Source organism: Elephas maximus, chromosome 7 (assembly GCF_024166365.1).
Source record: "Elephas maximus indicus isolate mEleMax1 chromosome 7, mEleMax1 primary haplotype, whole genome shotgun sequence".
Lineage (NCBI taxonomy): Eukaryota > Metazoa > Chordata > Mammalia > Proboscidea > Elephantidae > Elephas > Elephas maximus.
The window spans coordinates 38,204,999-38,220,326 of NC_064825.1; the positions used below are offsets into that span (position 1 = coordinate 38,204,999).

At 38.6% G+C, this 15,328-nt stretch overlaps 1 protein-coding gene across 19 annotated transcripts in view; it reads left to right on the forward strand.

Annotated features, from left to right (window-relative positions):
• Positions 1–14,937, forward strand: part of DLG2 (discs large MAGUK scaffold protein 2) — a 2,175,949-nt gene extending 2,161,012 nt beyond the window's left edge. For all 19 annotated transcript variants that reach the window (XM_049891082.1, XM_049891084.1, XM_049891085.1 and 16 more), the window contains one exon: positions 10,220–14,937. In XM_049891082.1, coding sequence (XP_049747039.1) covers positions 10,220–10,326 — 107 coding nt within the window. In that variant the 3' untranslated portion in view covers positions 10,327–14,937. The remainder of the gene's footprint in view (positions 1–10,219) is intronic.
• Positions 14,938–15,328: the final 391 nt, after the last annotated feature.

The following is a 15,328-nucleotide window of genomic DNA, read 5'->3' on the forward strand; positions in this document are numbered from 1 at the left end:
AAAGGTAAGCAAAGGGTGACAGCAAGGCACTACAAACTGAAACAAGGATGAATTTCAAATAGCAGGAAAATCACTTCCTTCACTGTCCCTGTCCCTCTTGCTGCAGCCGTGGCCTCAGCCAACCCATGGCTCCCCTGTGCCATAAGAAAGGCCCAAATATCTGGCCCAGAACTAAATAGGACAAATCTTGGTAGTGGACTGTTCAGAGCATATGTTCTGATCAGCCTAAAGGATTAGGTCCTTGGTCTGGTCCAAATCAGAGCTCTCACAGAGCCTCAGAACGAGCAGCGAGCAAGGACTGAAGGCTGTGCCAGCCTGAGGACAGGCTGATCAGTGTGTCTTTTCTGATCCATCTGAAAGTTTTCTGAATGACTAAAACCTTCGTCTGGACTGAACCAGAGTTCTCACAGAGTAGGAGAAGGAGCAGTGAGTAAAAACTGAAGGCTGTGCCCACCTGAGGGTGAATTGATCAGTGTATCTTTTCTGATCCATCTTGGAGCTACTGGAAAGACTGAAACCTTGTTCTGGCCTGAACCAGAACTTTCACAGAGCAGTGAAGTGAGCAGTGAGCAAAGACTAAAGGCTGTGCCTGCCTAAGAGTTTCTTGAAGAAATTAATGCTTTCTAAAGCATCATGTGTGCAGCAGGAAAATCACAATGCTCACAAAGAAACTGGAAATTATGGCCCATTTGAAATAAGAGATGAAGAGAGAGGAAGCCCAGGTAATGAACAGAGTAGAAGAATCTAATACAACGATGTTAAACATGCTCAAATAACTAAAGAAAAGTATAAACAAAGAACTGAAGGAAATCAGTAAAATGCTGCATGAACAAAACAAAAAACAGCTAAAACAAAAACCAAACCCATTGCCATTAAGTCAATTTCAACTCATAGTGACCCTGAAGAACAGAGTAGAACTGCCCCATAGGGATTCCAAGGCTATAATCTTTATGGGAGCAGAGTGCCATATCTTTGTCCTGCAGGGCAGCTGGGGGCAGGGGGGGAGGGTTGAACCACTGACCTTCTGGTTAGCAGCTGAGCACTTAACCTTTGTACCACCAGGGCTCCTTCTAAATAAAGAGGTTTTTTTTTTTTCAGAAATACTGTAACTAAAGATACAATAACTAAAATGAAAAACTCATTGCACAAGCTTAACAGCAGATTTGAGCTGGCAGAAAAAGAATCAAAAAAACTAGAGAATAAGGCAATTGAAATTATGGAATCTGAAGAGCAACCAAGGGATGGATCAAGACTGCTGAGCACATTGTTATTTTTGTTGTGTGCCATCAAGTTGATTCTGACTCTTAGTGACTTTATGGGACAGAATAGAACTGACACATTGGGTTTCCAAGGCTGTAATCTTTATGGAAGAAGACTGCCACATCTTTCTCCCATGGAGCAGCTGGTGTGTTCAAACCATTAACCTTTCAGTTAGCAGCCAAGCACTTAACCATTGCACTACCAGGGCTCCTTCTGTTGAGTATAGCCTAATGGAACCACAGGACACAATGAAGGAAACTAACATACACATCATGGGAATCCCAGAAGGAGAAGAAAAAAAGAAAGAATAATTTAAGAAATACTGACAGAAAACACTTTCTAAATCTGACAAAGCACATGAATCTACAAATCCAAGAAGTTCAGTGAATTCTAAGTAGGATAAACCCAACGATAGCCCCATGGAGACATATTATAATCAAGTTCTCAAAAACTAAAGACAGGATCCTGGACACAGCAAGAGAAAAGCAAATTGTTACATATAAAGGAATAACATGAAGTGCCAATTTCTCCTCAGAAACCTTGGAGGCCAGAAGGCAGTTAACTAATATATTTAAAGCACTGAAAGAAGAGAACTGTCAACCAAGAATATGGCAAAACAGTCCTTCAAGAAGGCAGGCAAAATTAAGACATTCCCAGAGGAACAAAAGCTTAGGGAGCTTAGTACCACTAAACCTGCACTACAAGAAATGCTAAAAGAACTCCTTCAGATTAAAAAAAAAAAAAAAAAGACACTAGACAGTAACACAAAGTCACACATAGAGAAAAAGATCTCCATTAAAGGTTAGCTTGTGGGCAAGAATAAGGCCTAGTATTTTGTTTTTTCTAAATTTTATTTTGTTGTTGTTGAGAATATACACAGCAAAACTATACCAATTCAACAGTTTCTACATGTACACTTTAGTGACACTGATTTCATTCTTCAAGTCAGGCAACAATTCTCACCCTCCTTTCCTAAGTTGTTCCTCCATCATTAACATAAACTCACTGCCCCCTAAGGTTATAAGGGCCAGTTTTAAGGTAATTTTGGTTGATAATAACAGTAATTTTGTCCCTCATGCTTTACAATGACAAATGCATAAAAATAAGTGCAAATATATGTTACAGGGCACATGATATATAAAGATGTAATATGTGATAACAACAACATACACAGAGAGAGGGGAAGGAAGAGTGGTATAAGAATAGAGTTCTTATATGTTGCTTAAGTTAGTATCAATTTAAACCAGTTGTTATAAATGTAATTTTCATGGTAACCACAAAGAAAATAACTAAAAAGTATACACAAAAGGAAAGGAGAAGGGAATCAAAATGGTTCACTATAAAAAAAAATCAATAAAACACATACATGCAGTATTGAGGAAATGAGGGCAAAGGAGTTGTAAGACACACACACACACACACAAAATAATAAAATACCAAAAGTAAGTCCTTCTTTATTACTAATTATTGTGAATGTAAATGAACAAACACTCCAATCAAAGAGTGCCAGAGAGAGGCCTAATGGATTTAAAAAAAAAAAAAATTATCCAACTATTTGCTGCTTACAAAAACACATCTGAGGCCCAAAGACACAAATAGGTTGAAAGTAAAAGAATGGAAAAAATAATCATTGCAAATAGTAACCAAAAAAGAGCGAGGGTGGCATTTTTAATATCAGACAAAATAGACTTTAAGTCAAAATCAGTTATAAGAGGCAAAGAATGGCATTCTGCAATGAAAAAAGGGTCAATTCTTCAAGAAGATGTAAGAATTATAAACATATATGCATCTAACATTAGAGCCCCAAAATATATAAAGGAATCAGAGATAGACTTGAAGGGAGAAATAGACTATTCTACAGTAATAATTGAAGACTTCAATACAGCACTTTCAATAGTCAACAGAACATCTAGAAAGAAGTTCAATAAAGAAAAAGGGGGTTTGATCAACGCCATAAACCACCTGGACCTAGCAGACATATCTAGAACACTTCACTCAACAACAGCACAATATACATTCTTCTCCAGTGCATATGTATCATTCTGCATGATAGAGCATATGTTTGGTCACAAAGTAAGTCTCAATAAATTTAAAAAGAGTAAAATCATACAAAGCATCTGTGTGACCACAATGAACTGAAACTAGAGGCTAATAAGAGAAGAAAAACTGGTAAACACACAAATATGTGGAAATCAAACAACACACTAATAAAAACCCAATGGGTCAAAAATGTAACCGATGTCTCTGAACAATATGTGTAGAAGTTGTTAAATAGGAACCTAATTTGCTGTGTAAACATTCACCAAAAACACAATAAAATATCATTTAAAAAAAGGCAATGGATGAAGAGAAAAATCAGAAAATACTTAGAAGTGGATGAAAGCACAACATACCAAAACTTACGGGATGCAGTGAAGGCAGGGCTCAGAGAGAAACTTGCAGTGGTAAACATCTACATTAAAGAAGAAAGACTTCATATCATTAAACCTAACTTCAGAACTATAAAAAGAAGAGCAAACAAGGAGGGAAGTAATAAAATCAGAGCAGAGATAAACGTAAGAGCCTAAAGGAGGAAGTAAAGTTATCACTATTTGCAGATGACATGATCTTATACACAGAAAACCCTAAGGAATCCTCCAGAAAACTACTGAAACTAATAGAAGAGTTTGGCAGAGTCTCAGGTTATAAAATAAACATACAAAAATCACTTGGATTCCTCTACATCAACAAAAAGAACACCGAAGAGGAAATAACCAAATCAATACCATTCACAGTAGCCCCCAAGAAGATAAAATACTTAGGAATAAATCTTACCAAGGATGTAAAAGACCTATACAAAGAAAACTACAAAGCTCTACTACAAGAAATTCAAAAGGACATACTTAAGTGGAAAAACATACCTTGCTCATGGATAGGAAGACTTAACATAGTAAAAATGTCTATTCTACCAAAAGCCATCTATACATATAACGCAATTCCGATCCAAATTCCAATGTCATATTTTAAGGGGATAGAGAAACAAATCACCAATTTCATATGGAAGGGAAAGAAGCCCCGGATAAGCAAAGCATTACTGAAAAAGAAAAAGAAAGTGGGAGGCCTCACCCTACCTGATTTCAGAACATATTATACAGCCACAGTAGTCAAAACAGCCTGGTACTGGTACAACAACAGGCACATAGACCAATGGAACAGAATTGAGAACCCAGATATAAATACATCCACGTATGAGCAGCTGATATTTGACAAAGGACCAGTGTCAGTTAATTGGGGAAAAGATAGTCTTTTTAACAAATGGTGCTGGCATAACTGGATATCCATTTGCAAAAGAATGAAACAGGACCCATACCTCACACCATGCACAAAAACTAACTCCAAGTGGATCAAAGACCTAAACATAAAGACTAAAACGATAAAGATCATGGAAGAAAAAATAGGGACAACGTTAGGAGCCCTAATACAAGGCATAAACAAAATACAAAACATTACCAAAAATGATGAAGAGAAACCCGATAACTGGGAGCTCCTAAAAATCAAACACCTATGCTCATCTAAAGACTTCACCAAAAGAGTAAAAAGACCACCTACAGACTGGGAAAGAATTTTCAGCTATGACATCTCAGACCAGCGCCTGGTCTCCAAAATCTACATGATTCTGTCAAAACTCAACCACAAAAAGACAAACAACCCAATCAAGAAGTGGGCAAAGGATATGAACACACATTTCACTAAAGAAGATATTCAGGCAGCCAACAGACACATGAGAAAATGCTCTCGATCATTAGCCATTAGAGAAATGCAAATTAAAACTACGATGAGATTCCATCTCACACAAGCAAGGCTGGCATTAATCCAAAAAACACAAAATAATAAATGTTGGAGAGGCTGCGGAGAGATTGGAACTCTTATACACTGCTGGTGGGAATGTAAAATGGTACAACCACTTTGCAAATCTATCTGGCGTTATCTTAAACAGTTAGGGATAGAACTACCATACAACCCAGAAATCCCACTCCTCGGAATATACCCTAGAGATACAAGAGCCTTCACACAAACAGATATATGCACACCCATGTTTATTGCAGCTCTGTTTACAATAGCAAAAAGCTGGAAGCAACCAAGGTGTCCATCAACGGATGAATGGTTAAATAAATTGTGGTATATTCACACAATGGAATACTACGCATCGATAAAGAACAGTGACGAATCTGTGAAACATTTCATAACATGGAGGAACCTGGAAGGCATTATGCTGAGCGAAATGAGTCAGAGGCAAAAGGACAAATATTGTATAAGACCACTATTATAAGATCTTGAGAAATAGCAAAAACTGAGAAGAACACATACTTTTGTGGTTACGAAGGGGGGAGAGAGGGAGGGAGGGAGAGGGTTTTTTATTGATTAATCAGTAGATAAGAACTGCTTTGGGTGAAGGGAAAGACAACACTCAATACATGGAAGGTCAGCTCAATTGGACTGGACCAAAAGCAAAGAAGTTTCCGGGATAAAATGAATGCTTCAAAGGTCAGCGGAGCAGGGGCGGGGGTCTGGGGAACATGGTTTGAGGGGACTTCTAAGTCAATTGGCAAAATAATTCTATTATGAAAACATTCTGCATCCCACTTTGAAATGTGGCATCTGGGGTATTAAATGCTAACAAGCAGCCATCTAAGATGCATCAATTGGTCTCAACCCACCTGGAGCAAAGGAAAATGAAGAACACCAAGGTCACACGACAACTAGGAGCCCAAGAGACAGAAAGGGCCACATGAACCAGAGACCTACATCATCCTGAGACTAGAAGAACTAGTTGGTGCCAGGCCACAACCAATGACTGCCCTGACAGGGAGCACAACAGAGAACTCCTGAGGGAACAGGAGATCAGTGGGACGCAGACCCCAAATTCTCATAAAAAGACCATACTTAATGGTCTGACTGAGACTGGAGGAATCCCGGCGGCCATGCTCCCCAGACCTTCTGTCGGCACAGGACAGGAACCATCCCCAAAGACAACTCATCAGACATGAAAGGGACTGGTCAGCGGGTGGGAGAGAGATGCTGATGAAGAGTGAGCTAATTATATCAGATGGACACTTGAGAGTGTGTTGGCAGCTCTTGTCTGGAGGGGGGATGGGAGGATAGAGAGAGAGGGAAGCTGGCAAAATTGTCACGAAAGGAGAGACTGAAAGGGCTGACTCAATAGGGGAAGAGCAGGTGGGAGTACAGAGTAAGATGTATGTAAACTTATATGTGACAGACTGATTGGATTTGTAAACGTTCACTTGAAGCTTAATAAAAGTTAATATAAAAAAAAAAAAGTAAGAGCCTAGAAAAATAGAATCAACACAACCTGAAGTCGGTCTTTTGAAAACACAATAAAATCAACAAACTGTTAGATTGACAAAGAAACACAGAGAAGATGCAAATCTCTACCACCAGAAATGAAAGGGAGAACATTACAACCAACCCTAAACCAAAAAATAAATAAACCAAGCCTGCTGACGCTGAGTTGATTCCGACTCAAAGGGATCCTCTAAGACAGAGTAGAACTATCCCATAGGGTTTCCAAGGCTGTAACCTTTACAGAAGCAGACTGCCACATCTTTCTCCTCCGGAATGGCTGGTAGGTTTGAACCACTGACCTTTCAGTTAGCAGCCAAGTGCTTAAGCACTGCTCCACCAAGGCTCCCTACAACCAACGCTACAGAAATAGGAAGGATCCTAACAGATTACTATGAGCAATGTATGCCAACAAATTAGAGACTTAGAGGAAATGGACAACTTCCTAGAAACACATAAACTTCCCACCCGGACTCAGGAAGAAACAGAATCTCAACAGACCCATACCAAGTGAAGACATTGAATCAGTAATCAAAAACCTCCCAATAAAGAAAAGTCCTGCACCAGATGGCTTTACTGGGGAATTCTACCAAACATTTATAGAAGAAGTGACCCCAATCTTCCTTAAACTTTTCCAAAAAATAGAAAGGAAAGCAACACTTCCTAATTCATTCTATGAGGCTAGCATTACCCTGATTTCAAAGCTAGACAAAGACACCACAAGAAAACTATAGCCCAATGCCTTATGAATATAGATATAAAACCCCACAACAAAATATCAGGAAACAAAATCCAAAAGCATACCATGATCAAACAGGATTTATCCCAGGAATCCAAGAGTGGTTCAACATTAGAAAATCAATAAATGTAACACACCACATTGATAAAACAAAGAAGAGGGGGGAACCACATGATCATCTCAGTCAACTCAGAGAAGGCATTTAAACAAAATGCAACACTCTTTCATGATTAAGAACACTCAAAAAGCTAGGAATAGAAGGGAAATTCCTCAGTATGATAAAGGACATTTCTGAAAACCCACAGCTAAATCATACTCAATGGAGAAAGACTGAAGCTTACCCTTTAAGATCAGGAACAAGACAAAGATGCTCATTTTCTCCACTGCTATTCAACATTTTACGGAAAGTCCTAGCGAGAGCAATTAGGCAAGAAAGAGAAATAAAAGGTATCCAAATCAGGAAGGAAGAAGTAAAATGCTCCCTTTCCACTGACGACATGATCCCATATATAGAAATTCCCAAAGAATCCAGAGGAAAGCTACTAGAGCTAATAAATTCAGCAAAGTGGTAAGACACAAGATCAAGACACAATAATAGGTTGGGTTTCTATACACCAGCAATGAGCAATATGAAAAGGAGATTAAGAAAACAATTCCATCTACAATAGCAGCTGAAAGAAAAAATCCCTAAGAATAAATTTGTACAGGGAAGTAAAAGACTTATACACAAAAACTGTAAAACTTTACCAAAATAAATTTTAAAAGATGTAAATAAATAGAAGGACGTTCTGAGTTCATGAATTGGAAGATTTAATATTGTTAAGATGCCAATACTACCCAAAGTGATCTATAGATTCAATGCAATCTCTATCAAAATTCCAACAGCTTTTTATGGAGAAATGGGAAAGCCAATCCTCAAGCTTATGCAGAACAGCAAGGGACCCTGAACAGCCAGAGAAATCTTGAAAAATAAGATCAAAGTGGGAGGACTCACACATCCTTATTTCAAAACACACTGTAAAACTACAATAATCAAAATAGTCTGGTACTGGTATAACAATAGATATATAGATAGATATAATGATAGATCAGTGGAATAGAATTGAGAGTCTAGAAATCCATACATCCCATGGTCAATTTATTTTTGACAAGAATGCAGAAGGAATAAAATCTTCAATAAATGCTGCTGGGACAAGTGGATTTCCACATGCAAAAGAATGAAACTGAACCCAATACCTCATACAAAAATTAACTCAAAATGGATCAAGGACCTAAATGTAAGAACTATAACCATAAAACTCTTAGAAGAAAACATAGCAGTAACACTTTAGGGTCTAGTTTTTGACAATGGATTCTTAGACATGACACCAAAAGCATGAGTAACAAAAAGCAAAATAAATAAACTGGATTTCATTAATATTTAAAACATTTTTATGTATCAAAGGACTTTATAAACAAAGGGACAACCTACAGACTGGGAGAAAATTTTTGGAAACCAAATATCAGATAAGAGTTTAATATCCAGAATATATAAAGAACTACAGGTTAACAATGAAAAGACCAAAACCCCATTAAAAAATAGCCAAAGGACTTGAATAGCCATTTCACCGAAGATATACCAATAGCCAACAAACACATAAAAAGATGCTTAATGTCATTAATCATTAAGTAAATACAAATCAAAATCACAATGAGATACCATGTCACCCCTACTAGGATAGCTATGATCAGAAAAATAGAAAACAGCAAGTGTCAGCAAGCATGTTGAGAAATTAGAAGACTTCATTGCTGGAGGGATTGTGAAATGGTGCAAACATTTTGGTAGACAGTTTGCCAGTTTCTCAAAAAGGTAAACATAGAATTACCATATAACCCAGCAATTCCACCCCTAGGTATGTACCCAAAAGAATTGAAAGCATGAACATAAACAGAAACCTGAGCGCCAATGTTCACTGCTGCACAATTCACAATAACCAAAAAGGTGGAAAAAACCTAAATGTCCATCAACAGAGGAAGGGCTAAACAATGCGGCACATACATACAATAGAATATTACTCAGCCATAAGAGAAATAAAGCTCCGATACATGCTACAACATGGATGAACCTTGAAAACATGCTAAGTGAAATAAATCAGTCAAATATTGTTTATGAGCCCGCTTATATGAAATATCTAGAACAAACGAATTATATAGAGAGATCAAACTTCATTAATGGTTACCAGGAACAGGAGGGAGGGAGAAAGGGGGAGTTATTGTTTAAGGGGCACTATTTTCTGTTAAAGGTGATAGAAAAATTTGGAAATGGATAATGGTGATGGTTGCACAGCATGATGAACATAATTAATGTCACTGAATCATACATGTAAAAAATGTTGAAATGGCAAAGGTTTTGTTACATATATTTTTACAAAAAAAAAAAAAAATACTAAAGTTCCTCCAAAACCCCTACTATTTCCTCTGTCTAAAATATCTGAATTTCTCCCCCTGCCAAAATAAGTATATTATGGAGAATATAAGGCCAGCTTTCTTTGATACCCAAGGAATTCTCAACTTGAAAATTGATCAGTGCCTAGCTCAGAGTAGGCACACATGAAATATTTGTTAAATAAATGAACGAGTCATTATCTGGAACTACAGACAGGCATGGTACAAAGTGGAAAAACTGGGATGTATTTATTACTGATCCAGGATAGGCATTAAAAGCATTTAAGAAATTGTTCATATGACCTTGCTTATGTGAGTTTTCTGCTTTTTCTTAGAAATGATAAGGAATATTAAACTTCTTGATGAGTTGTTTGTCATGATTTGAGCTTCCGTTAACAACTGATCTTCACCACTCAGGAAATGGTTCCTAACTCTGAGTGTTTGCTTTTTTAACAGCTATTGTCCAGGGAGACACCTTAGAAGATATATATACCCAATGCAAGCTTGTTATTGAAGAGCAATCTGGGCCTTTCATCTGGATTCCCTCAAAGGAAAAGTTATAAATTAGCTACTGCACCTCTGACAACAACAGAAGAGCATTTAGAAGAACAAAACATATATACTATACTTCTTGGAGGCTTTTATGTTTTTGTTGCAATTTTATGTTTTTGCAGTCAATGTGAATTTTTATGAATGTACAACACAAACTGTGTGAAGCCATGAAGGAAACAGAGGGGCCAAAGGGTGGGACAGAAAAGACATTGCAGTATGCAGGAAGGCTTTGGTTTGCTCAAAGTGCCAGGTGTAGGGATGAACCTCTGACAGGCTTTCTGCCCAAGAGATGGGCAGCCTCCTCACCCCAGCAGATGTCCAGAGCTGATTTAGCTGCTGAGCCCTCTGTGTTTTTTGCTTTAAAGAAAAGTTGCCAGCACTTGAACCTCACCGACCTTCCCATTACCCACATCTGTAATTGGTACACTTCGAATTTCATAACTATGCACATCCTTTGATTTCTTAACAAGAAAAAGAAAAGGAAAAAAGGAAGGAGTCCCTTTGGAGGCGGCATAATATCAGGGAAGGATAAGTGTGTAGTTTCTTTGACTGGCATCTGCAAAGACAAGCATTTCATAAAATTCGCAAGAGTATGGAGGACTGACCTTTCTAAGAGGAGGGGCCTCCACCTGGGATTAGCTTTATGATGTTGATTATCTATTTTGCCATTTATAAACTGAAAGAAGGCACTAAAGATGAGAATAATTTATACAATAAAAATATATTAAATGTATAGAAATGAATTTCTATAGGTTAAAAAAAGTTTTGTGAAATATTTTATAAAGACTAATTAACCGAAAGACTAAACGTAAGCACTCTCAGCAGATGATCAAATTCAAGACCTGAAAGTTGCACTGTCCCTTTTGTTGCCAACGATCCATTAAGAGCACCCGAGTTCTTTCCAAAGTCTAACAAAGACCTCCCTCACTATCCTCCCATGACCTCCCTTCCACACTAGAGACACACTCTCATGGAGCACATTCTTTAATGAGTTGCCTCATGGATATTTTTGGAAGATCTTTGGTTAATACATTTTTAAGCTGATGGCTTTTCAGAAACAAACTCATACAAATATTAAAGGAAGTTTTTGCTTTTATTAAACAACCTGGGCCTGCTGTGCAAATAGTTGAATGACTTGTTCCTAGTTACTTACATTTCTTGAAGGATCTTTTAGTATTTTTGGCCAACAATGAGTAATTAGCATTACTATTTTTTTGTATCACAGAGTAATTGAAGGTTATGTTAACAGCCAGAGATGGTATACAGCCATAGGGGGATCTGTCCCAAGATACACTATTTTCTTTTTGAGGAAGAGAGAGAAGAGACATATCTGGTTGCGGGGTGAGGGGTGCAGACTTTTGTTTCTGTGTGCAGGGCAAAGAGAGAGAACTGCAAGCAAAAACAAATACTTTGAGCTCAACCAATTGAACTGCCTTTCTTGGGGGCTGCACCTGGACCAAGTTTACGTTTTTAACAATTACAATAATGATAACTGAAAAAAGAAACCTCCTAAAGCCTATAAACTGAACCAGAATAGTTAGTTCCACACTTCAAAGCTGATATCTGCATTGCTTTTGCCCAAGGTGTTTAGGGAGAGATACTTCAGTGATCTCAATAACCACTCAACTCTGGGTTCTATGCATGCCCAGACTAAGCCCCATCGCCTTATTTCTGGGGTACATCCAGACCTGGCAGGAATTCTGCCACACTGTGCAGCAAACCAGCATGTAGGCTGGAGTGGGAGAGCAAGAGACAGAGCCATCAGTAGTGATGGGGCTTCTTCAAGTAAGACCATCAGAGCTCAGATTGAGGGTCTCTTTCCGAAAACAAGGATTGTTCATCTTACACTAAATACTGTCTGCCTGGCTGCAGTCACCAAAACATCCCCCAAAATGCTAAATCATGCATCTACCTATAGTTTTGAGGCTGCCTTTGCCAATGGAAGGGCTAGCGATGCATTTTTCCTCAGATGAAAGTTGTTTCTGGAAACTTCCTCACAGTGCTCAAAATATTAAAGATGTTTCCATGTCTGCAATTTGCCAGTTTCAGGTCAAGGCCTACTTTCATCAATATTGCTCCCAGAAGTTTTCTGCCACCAGAATGCCATCCCTGATTCCAGCTCTTATTTTTTGGCCACCATGATAACTTCTTTGGTTTCTCAACTGAGCATGCAACCATTTATTTAAAGGACTATCATTAATGAGTAGATGTTTTTGCGGGTCGTGTGATGTGTTTTCCATTTAATAGTATTGCCGTGGCTAAGTACAATCAAATTGAACCACCAACCCTTGGTTTTGTAGTAATATAATTATTTATTTTCCTAGTGTAGATGCTTCCAGATTAGAATTGGCATTTGCACTGATTTTTTTATGTAGATTTATATAAATATATATATACATATATATTTGCTTGAAGAATCACCAAGCAAATTGGTGAGAGGGTCTTTTTCCTATAGAATTTACACCTCCATTTGTTGTGTTGTCTTGCGCTTCCCAATGTTGAGGTCTCTATGGCTCCAATGAATTGGTGTATTTTGCAACAAATCTGACAACTTGTATGGAAATGGCATGAAAGTTACCCAGATTACATCTGGTGCATATGCACTTGGAGCCTGGGGCCAGACTGGTGCTAACATTGCAAACTTTGTCCGGAGCTCTCTCCAATCTGAAGGCTTGCTGGGGGCGCAATGTCACCTTCACATGCTGAGCCCTTTCAGAAAAGTGCCAGATCGTGTCACTGGTGCTATTTTTCATGCTCTGGTACAATGTGTAGCACCATGGGGGTCTCAGCTTTACCAAAATCAAAATCCCATATGTCAGCTAATGGCAAGGACACTTGTTTTTTGCTCTCCTCCCGCAGGATTTGTTGGTCATTGCTTTGCAGGTCTTTTCTCCAGCCCCAAGTTTGTGGCTGGCTAGAACTGCTTAGCGAGCCCATCTTTACAAAGCCGCACTCGGGTGCCTCTGTGAGCTGTCTTAGATTCTACTGCCAGCCCTTCAGGACTCTGAGCCAGTGAAAAGCCCTCCGCCCTCCTGGCTCACACCGCTGTCATTTTTCTCATTCTTTTCCTCTGCTCTCCCCCTTGTATTTCTTATTCTATCCATCTTTTCTATATTCAGTCCATCTTTTTTTGTATCTCTCCTTTCATCTTTTCTTCCTCTCTTTCTGGTTTGCTTTCTCCTATAGTCCTTCTTTAGTCTCCCCTTTATGCCTTCTCTCTCTTTATTCATGTTCTCTCCTTTAGTCTCCTTTTTTCTCCTTCCTTTCTCTTCATCTCAGATCTCAGATCATCTTTCCATACCCCACTTCTTAATTTTTTATGTCCTATAAGGGCTCCTGGCTGATTCAGACAGCAAGTCCATAAACTGGACTACTGACACATATACTTTGGGTCGCTGTTTCACCTACTCAGCCCAGAATGCAAAGCTGAGCGTGAGGTCTGATCTGGAGCCAGCTCCAGCACCCCTCACTGAGCCAGCCTGCACCACTGCCCTAGCAGTGATGTGCATTGCTCTGGGTCCTGCTGGCACCTGGGTGCCTCTGCCTGAATGCTGGTCCAGAGTGAGCCCACTCCCAACACCTATCCCGTGGCTCTGAGGACACTTCCTTTGAATAAAGGCAGACACTGGCTCCAACAATTATCCTGACAGCAAACTTCTTCCTTCTCATTGAAGCCATGCCATTGCCTTGGTTTGGAGAGAGACATTTCCCCCATTCATAAGCTTTCCTTTTCCCATCTTCATGTGAAGCCCCCTCTGCTTTTCGGCTGGTGACTGCTCTGGTGAGATCAAATGGACTCGCTGGTGAAATACCATCTCTTTTTTCCTGTCTTGGTCCTTCCTAAATTCCTACAAAAATATCTAAGCAAAGAACTCAGGCTAGTCACTATGTTTATCATAAGAATTTGTCACTCCTAGGGGAAAATTTTTTTTAAAAAAAAAAAAGGGCAATTCCCTTAAAGCATGTGGAGTGCCTCCTGTGACAATTGATTTGACAGGGAACTCCCTACAAAATTCTGTGGATATATATTTCACTCGTGTGTATGTATGGTATATATGGCATGTATATCATGTATACACATGTTACGTTAGGTATGAATGAATGTGGATGGAAACCCACACACACACTCCAGTCTGTAAATATCCTTCCTCAATGAAACCTGTGCTTAGGAAAGCATTTCTTGTACAGCTGTGCAGTTTCTTGTAGCAGCTGAAGACAAGCCAAGACAGGTGGACAATTTAGACAAAGATCATCTAAAAGCTAGAGTACAGTATCTCCCTAGCAACTCATGAGGACAGACAACCAAATGGCAAGGCTGACTCCCAACAGGATGGCAAACTTTTCTTCTCTCCTTTATGAATTTGTGTTTCCTAAGTGTGTCTTAACTTCTGAGTGCACCAGGCTGTACCCGTTAGATCCTTTAAATATAACAATTTTGTGCTTCTCTCTGACAGGATGTTTCTCAATAGAGCTGTAGTGCAGGATGGGAGGGAGGGGGATATACTCCTTGTCTGGGCTGGAGTTTACTGAGACACTGCACAGCTTACACTCCTGTTAAGTGTAAATATTCAACACTTCCATTCCATTTGTGTAAAAAATAAAGCACACACAATTATAAAATCAAGATGTATATTTCATACTCAGTGTGTCTGTGCATATTTATTGCGTTTCCAGTTGTCAGCAGTGACTCCACTGTAAAAATGCTGGATAGAGTGTTTATACACATCATGGTTTTATTATCAGATATTAATATTAAAACATTTTTATACTTTATAGCAAGTGGTTTTCTCCCAAAGCATAATTTGTCTTATTTCATTAAAAAAAAAAAAAATCATTTCTATTTTTATCACATTTGCCTAGGTTCAGAGCTAAAATGCAATTAGGGTAGGTTTGCTCTGAGAAATGTTGGCACTGCTGAAAGAAACTGAAAATGATGCCTTTGCATATTTCTAAATATTTGGTTATTATCTCACCTGTTTTAATCAGGATTTTGCCAAAAGTGAATACAGCTAA